General features: G+C 54.8%; 1 protein-coding gene across 1 annotated transcript; it reads left to right on the top strand.

The window, feature by feature from the left end:
* Positions 1-268: 268 nt before the first annotated feature.
* Positions 269-6,597, top strand: LOC144678590 (phosphorylase b kinase gamma catalytic chain, liver/testis isoform-like; the record flags this gene model as incomplete). The annotated part of the gene is made up of 5 exons (XM_078538328.1): positions 269-483; positions 1,368-1,543; positions 1,732-1,786; positions 1,983-2,048; positions 6,434-6,597. Coding segments are annotated over exons 1-5 (544 nt in total), but the record flags the coding sequence as incomplete, so codon positions are not given.
* Positions 6,598-7,744: the final 1,147 nt, after the last annotated feature.

Raw genomic sequence — 7,744 nt, 5'->3', positions numbered from 1 at the left:
CCCTCCCCCGCGAGCATGCTCTGACTGGCGGGCTCTCTCTTGCGTGCGCTCTCTCTCACACCCTCTCACTCACACGTAGCCCAGGTCCCTCGGTGAGAGTGGGAGGAGGGGCGGAGAGCATACGCGGCCTGACCCGTGCAGGATCAGACCCAGTGTGCTTTGTCTCCCAGAGTTGCACAGTAGCTGAAAGAGGGAGGATCCCTCGGGACTTTGCTGTCCACACAGATATGGGACGTGACCTCCTGTTTCTTTCTGTCTCTCTGTTCCAGTCCCCAGCCTTCCAGTCCCCAGCCTTCCAGTCCCCAGCCTTCCAGTCCCCAGCCTTCCAGTCCCCAGCCTTCCAGCCTCCAACATTTCAGTCTCCAGCCTATTTAGGTCTCGGAGTTCGTCGCTAGTCAGCATGACGCGAGACGTTCGACTGGAGGACACAGTCGCGGCCAGCAGCTTCTACCAGAAGTATGATCCCAAGGAAGTGATTGGGAGGTAGGTGACCCACTCCTTCCTTCCCTGGCTGAAGGAGCCAATGCGCCAGTGTGTGCCCGCCAGTGTGCCTGCCTGCGTGAGCATGTGCGTGCCCGCATGCGTGTGTGTGTGTGTGCTGGCTAGTCTACCTGAACGCGTGTGTGTGTGTGTGTGCTGGCTAGTCTACCTGAACGCGCGTGTGTGTGTGTGCTGGCTAGTCTACCTGAACGCGTGTGTGTGTGTGTGTGCTGGCTAGTCTACCTGAACGCGCGTGTGTGTGTGTGCTGGCTAGTCTACCTGAACGCGTGTGTGTGTGTGTGCTGGCTAGTCTACCTGAACGCGCGCGTGTGTGTGTGTGTATGTAATTCTGTGCGTGCGCATGTGCTGAAGTGTGTGCACGCAGCTGTGTGTGTGTGCTCACTAGTGTAACTCTTTCAGAGTTAAAACAATGAACTAAATTAACACAATAAGGGATAAATCAAGCACAGCCCCTAAGTCAGGTCAGCTGTAAAACCAAGGACAAAGTTTAAAGGATACTTACAAACATTAAACCAAAATGTGATTAAAGGGGTCAACAAACCACCCCAGTCCCCGCGGCGCCCACCGGGCACGGAAGTCCTCGAGAGTGCCGGCAGACACCGCGTGCTTCCTCTCCAGGGACACCCGGCTGCTAGGTGCACGGGGGTTTATGTTTTCGTCTCTGTGCGCGTGTCTGTCTGTCCGCACGTGACTACTTCAGGACAGAACGGGGCCGAGCTCGGCTGAACCGGCTGCCGACAGACGGTGAGCAGGTCCTGAGCGAGTCATTGGAGAGCAGACGGCACCCACGGCAGGAGCGAGGAGCTGGTGTAGGGGTGGGATCCTCGGCGGGGGATGTCTGACCCGCTTGCCTTCTCTGTCGCCAGGGGCGTGAGCAGCGTGGTCCAGCGATGCGTCCACAAGGCGACGGGGATGGAATACGCCGTGAAGATCATCGAGGTGACCGCCGAGGGCATGAGCGAGGAGCAGCTGGACGAGGTCCGCATGTCCACCCAGAAGGAGATCGATATCCTGCAGCTGGTCACGGGACACCCAAGCATCAGTAAGAAATCGGCCCGCGCTCTGGGGGGAGGGGGAGCGGGTGGGGGCGCAAGAGGAACCAAGGCAGGACATTGGCCTGTGGCGTCTGAGAGCCTGGGAGTAGAGTTACGGCCTGTAGGCTGGGTCGCAGCCCAGGGTGGTGAATGTTCACTTTGAGGTGACTCCCTCTCTATCCTCTTCTTTTTGCAGTCACGCTTATCGATTTCTACACCTCGGAGACTGTCACTTTCCTGGTGTTCGACCTGTAAGTACAAGCGTCTGCTCTCAATACGTGACTGACAGACCTCGGCTGACTGCCAAGTGGGCGTTCACTCTGACCGGGGTGAAGCCGAACCCTGGCTCCATCTCCGGCCTTAGTGCTCGGGTAGACGATCTCGCACCTAGTGTAGGACACTCTCTCTGAGGTTGACCCTGTGCCACTTTTTTTTTCTGTTTCCCAGGATGAAGAGAGGGGAGCTGTTTGACTACCTCACTCACAAAGTCGTCCTGAGTGAGAAAGAAACCAGGTGGGCAACGATCGAAATACGTTTCGCGTCGGGTCCTGCAAGAGTAAGGGGGGCACTACGCTGAGGGGACTGAGACACAGACACCAGTCAGTGTACAGATATCTCCCTGAGAGAGAGGGGACTGAGAGACACCAGTCAGTGTACAGATATCTCCCTGAGAGAGAGAGGGGACTGAGAGACACCAGTCAGTGTACAGATATCTCCCTGAGAGAAAGGGACTGAGAGACACCAGTCAGTGTACCGATATCTCCCTGAGAGAGAGGGACTGAGAGACACCAGTCAGTGTACAGATATCTCCCTGAGAGAGAGAGGGGACTGAGAGACACCAGTCAGTGTACAGATATCTCCCTGAGAGAGTGGGGACTGAGAGACACCAGTCAGTGTACAGATATTTCCCTGAGAGAGAGGGGACTGAGAAACACCAGTCAGTGTACAGATATCTCCCTGAGAGAGAGGGGACTGAGAGACACCAGTCAGTGTACAGATATCTCCCTGAGAGAGAGAGGACTGAGAGACACCAGTCAGTGTACAGATATCTCCCTGAGAGAGAGGGGACTGAGAGACATCTGTCAGTGTACAGATATCTCCCTGAGAGAGAGAGAGGACTGAGAGACACCAGTCAGTGTTTAGATATCTCCCTGAGAGGGAGAGAGATAGAGAGAGAGAGGGGACTGAGAGACACCAGTCAGTGTACAGATATCTCCCTGAGACAGAGAGAGAGGGGACTGAGAGACATCAGTCAGTGTACAGATATCTCCCTGAGAGAAAAGGGACTGAGAGGCACCAGTCAGTGTACAGATATCTCCCTGAGATAGAGAGAGAGGGGACTGAGAGACATCAGTCAGTGTACAGATATCTCCGAGAGAGAGAGAGGATTGAGAGACACCAGTCAGTGTACAGATATCTCCCTGAGAGAGGGGGACTGAGAGACACCAGTCAGTATAGAGATATGTCCCTGAGAGAGAGGGGACAGAGGGACACCAGTCTTGGTACAGATGTCTCCCTGTGAGAGAGGGGACTGAGAGGCACCTGTCAGTGTACAGATATCTCTCTGAGAGAGAGAGAGAGGACTGAGAGACACCAGTCAGTGTATAGATATCTCCCTGAGAGAGAGGGGGCTGAGAGACATCAGTCAGTGTACAGATATCTCCCTGAGAGAGAGGACTGAGAGACACCAGTCAGTGTATAGATATCTCCCTGAGAGAGAGAGAGAGGACTGAGAGACACCAGTCAGTGTACAGATATCTCCCTGAGAGAGGGGGACTGAGAGACATCAGTCAGTGTACAGATATCTCCCTGAGAGAGAGGACTGAGAGACACCAGTCAGTGTATAGATATCTCCCTGAGAGAGAGAGAGAGGACTGAGAGACACCAGGCAGTGTACATATATCTCCCTGAGACAGAGAGAGAGGGGACTGAGAGACATCAGTCAGTGTACAGATATCTCCCTGAGAGAGAAGGGACTGAGAGGCACCAGTCAGTGTACAGATATCTCCCTGAGAGAGAGAGAGAGGACTGAGAGACACCAGTCAGTGTACAGATATCTCCCTGAGAGAGGGGGACTGAGAGACACCAGTCAGTATAGAGATATGTCCCTGAGAGAGAGGGGACAGAGGGACACCAGTCTTGGTACAGATGTCTCCCTGTGAGAGAGGGGACTGAGAGGCACCTGTCAGTGTACAGATATCTCCCTGAGAGAGAGAGAGGACTGAGAGACACCAGTCAGTGTACAGATATCTCCCTGAGAGAGAGAGAGGGGACTGAGAGACATCAGTCAGTGTACAGATATCTCCCTGAGAGAGAGGACTGAGAGACACCAGTCAGTGTATAGATATCTCCCTGAGAGAGAGAGAGAGGACTGAGAGACACCAGGCAGTGTACATATATCTCCCTGAGACAGAGAGAGAGGGGACTGAGAGACATCAGTCAGTGTACAGATATCTCCCTGAGAGAGAAGGGACTGAGAGGCACCAGTCAGTGTACAGATATCTCCCTGAGAGAGAGAGAGAGGACTGAGAGACACCAGTCAGTGTACAGATATCTCCCTGAGAGAGGGGGACTGAGAGACACCAGTCAGTATAGAGATATGTCCCTGAGAGAGAGGGGACAGAGGGACACCAGTCTTGGTACAGATGTCTCCCTGTGAGAGAGGGGACTGAGAGGCACCAGTCAGTGTACTGATATCTCCCTGAGAGAGAGAGGGACTGAGAGACACCAGGCAGTGTACAGATATCTCCCTGAGAGAGAGAGAGGGGACTGAGAGACACCAGTCAGTGTACAGTTATATCCCTGAGAGAGAGGGGACTGAGAGGGACCAGTCAGTGTACAGATATCCCCCTGAGAGAGAGGGACTGAGAGACACCAGTCAGTGTACAGATATCTCTCCTTGAGAGAGGGACTGAGAGACACCAGTCAGTGTACAGATATCTCCCTGAGAGAGGGGACTGAGAGACACCAGACCGTGTACAGATATCTCCCTGAGAGAGAGGGGACTGAGAGACACCAGCCTGTGTACAGATATCTCCCTGAGGGAGAGGGGACTGAGAGACACCAGTCAGTGTACAGATATCTCCCTGAGAGAGATGGGGAACTGAGAGACACCAGTCAGTGTACAGATATCTCCCTGAGAGAGAGAGGACTGAGAGACACCAGTCAGTGTACAGATATCTCCCTGAGAGAGAGAGGACTGAGAGACACCAGTCAGTGTACAGACATCTCCCTGAGAGAGAGAGAGACACCAGTCAGTGTACAGACATGTCCCTGAGAGAGAGAGAGACTGAGAGACACCAGTCAGTGTGCAGATATCTCCCTGAGAGAGAGGGACTGAAACACAGACACCAGTCAGTGTACAGATATCTCCCTGAGAGAGAGAGGGGACTGAGAGACACCAGTCAGTGTACAGATATCTCCCTGAGAGAGGGGACTGAGAGATACCAGTCAGTGTACAGATATCTCCCTGAGAGAGAGAGGGGACTGAGAGACACTAGTCAGTGTACAGATATCTCCCTGAGAGAGAGGGGATTGAGAGACACCAGTCAGTGTACAGATATCTCCCCGAGAGAGAGGGACTGAGAGACACCAGTCAGTGTACAGATATCTCCCTGAGAGAGAGGGGACTGAGAGACACCAGTCAGTGTACAGATATCTCCCTGAGAGAGAGGGGACTGAGAGACACCAGTCACTGTACAGATATCTCCCTGAGAGAGAGGGGACTGAGAGACACCAGTCAGTGTACAGATATCGCCCTGAGAGAGAGAGGGACTGAGAGACACCAGTCAGTGTACAGATATCTCCCTGAGAGAGAGAGGGACTGAGAGACACCAGTCAGTGTACAGATATCTCCCTGAGAGAGAGAGGGGACTGAGAGACAGCAGTCAGTGTACAGATATCTCCCTGAGAGGGAGAGGGGACTGAGAGACACCAGTCAGTGTACAGATATCTCCCTGAGAGAGAGGGGACTGAGAGACACCAGTCAGTGTACAGATATCTCCCTGCCTCTCGTTGCTAACATTAAGGCCGAGTGGAGATGGCTTTACTGACTCGAATTCAGGGGTCATGTGTCTGGCTGATGGTAGTTGGGAGGTTTGGAAGGGACCCGGAAGCCTGGCTCCCTGACCACAGGGGGTTCCGAACGAGGCTGGGGGTCGGAGAAGGTCGCGCAGAGAGATGGCGTGGGAGCAGTGACCGTCACGTTGGGTGCCGGGTGGGTCATGGGCGGCGGGAAGGGGTTGGGGGAGGGGCGGGGGGTGGGGTGGGGGGGGTGCGGGGAGGTGGTGGCGGACACGGGAGGAAATGCGGCAGATGAGGGAAGCCTGCATTCCTGTAGCCTCCCAAAGTGCTTCACCGATCATAAAAATGCGAGGGGGATGTTGGGCTGGACGAGAGGGCGCTTGAGGCTGTGGGACGTGTGGAATGGGAACTCCCAATCGTCGCTTGGTCGTTGAGAACGCGAGTGTTGCTGGAAAAAGAGACGCGTCGAAGCTTTTCATCTTGCACTCATCAGGACACTCGCCAAGGGGGAAACAAAATAGTGTGGACGCCGGAAATCTGAAATAAAAACAGGGAACAGTGGAAAAACGCGGCAGCGTCTGCGGAGAGAGAAAAACAGAGAGCCAATCGAAGGGGAAGCCCGCTTTCCAACCCATCGGCACTCTCTTCACATGCAGTATAAATTGTTGTGCCTTCTTGCGAGGAGTCCTGTTCAGTGCAAGAGGAAAAACTCACCGTCGTCTGGGACAGAGTCGGAGGAGCCAGGGCTGACTGAAGCCAAGGAGAACAACAACGCTAATCTTCTCCCTTTCCTTTTCCATTGAACGAATTGCTTCCTGGCTGCCCGTTGGGTGACACCTCTTGGGACCCCCACCTCACCCCAAACGCCGTGGCAGGAACATGATGAGGGAGCTCCTCGAGGCCATTCAGTATCTGCACAGCCGGGACATCATCCACCGGGACGTGAAGACGGAGAACATCCTGCTGGACGACCACGCTCACATCCGGCTCTCCGACTTCGGCTTCGCCTGCCGCCTGGGGACCGGCAACAAGCTCCGAGGTGAGGGGCGCCGCAACTCCCGGCAGAGTCTCCCTAGGGCGGGTGGTGGCTGAGAGCTATCAACATGTGTAGACCACACTCGGAGCACTGTGCACAGTCCCGGTCTCCGTATCCCTCGGTTAGACCACACTCGGAGCACCGTGCACAGTCCCGGTCTCCGTATCCCTCGGTTAGACCACACTCGGAGCACCGTGCACAGTCCCATTCTCTGTATCCCTCGGTTAGACCACACTCAAGCACCGTGCACAGTCCCAGTCTCCGTATCCCTCGGTTAGACCACACTCGGAGCGCCGTGCACAGTCCCGGTCTCCGTATCCCTCGGTTAGACCACACTCGGAGCGCCGTGCACAGTCCCGGTCTCCGTATCCCTCGGTCAGACCACACTCGGAGCACCGTGCACAGTCCCATTCTCCGTATCCCTCGGTTAGACCACACTCAAGCACCGTGCACAGTCCCAGTCTCCGTATCCCTCGGTTAGACCACACTCGGAGCACTGTGCACAGTTCCGGTCTCCGTATCCCTCGGTTAGACCACACTCGGAGCACTGTGCACAGTTGGGGTCTCTGTATCCCTCGGTTAGACCACACTCGGAGCACCGTGCACAGTTCCGGTCTCCGTATCCCTCTGTTAGACCACACTCGGAGCACCGTGCACAGTCCCATTCTCCGTATCCCTCGGTTAGACCACACTCAAGCACCGTGCACAGTCCCAGTCTCCGTATCCCTCGGTTAGACCACACTCGGAGCACCGTGCACAGTCCCAGTCTCCGTATCCCTCGGTTAGACCACACTCGGAGCACTGTGCACAGTCCCAGTCTCCGTATCCCTCGGTTAGACCACACTCGGAGCGCTGTGCACAGTTGTGGTCTCAAAGTGCTTCACAGCAAATTAAATGCTTCACTCAATCTGGTAATGTATGAAGCGCAGAAGATAATCTGTTTAAATAAGGAGATTTTCGGGACAGGTGACTAAAAAGGTCAAAGAGATCGGTTTTTAAGGAGCGTCCCAAAGGAAAAGAGAGAGAGAGAGAGAGGCGCAGAGGTTTAGGGAGGGAATTCCGAAGCTCAGGGGCATCCCCCTAATCCAACCCCACCGCAGGCAACTGAAGGCTCGGCCGCAAATGGTGGAGCGATGGGAATTGGAGGATG

Source organism: Cetorhinus maximus, unplaced genomic scaffold (genome assembly GCF_964194155.1).
Source record: "Cetorhinus maximus unplaced genomic scaffold, sCetMax3.hap1.1 HAP1_SCAFFOLD_4758, whole genome shotgun sequence".
NCBI lineage: Eukaryota > Metazoa > Chordata > Chondrichthyes > Lamniformes > Cetorhinidae > Cetorhinus > Cetorhinus maximus.
Note: the sequence above shows the minus strand (reverse complement) of the source record. Positions and strands in the feature narration are given on the sequence as shown.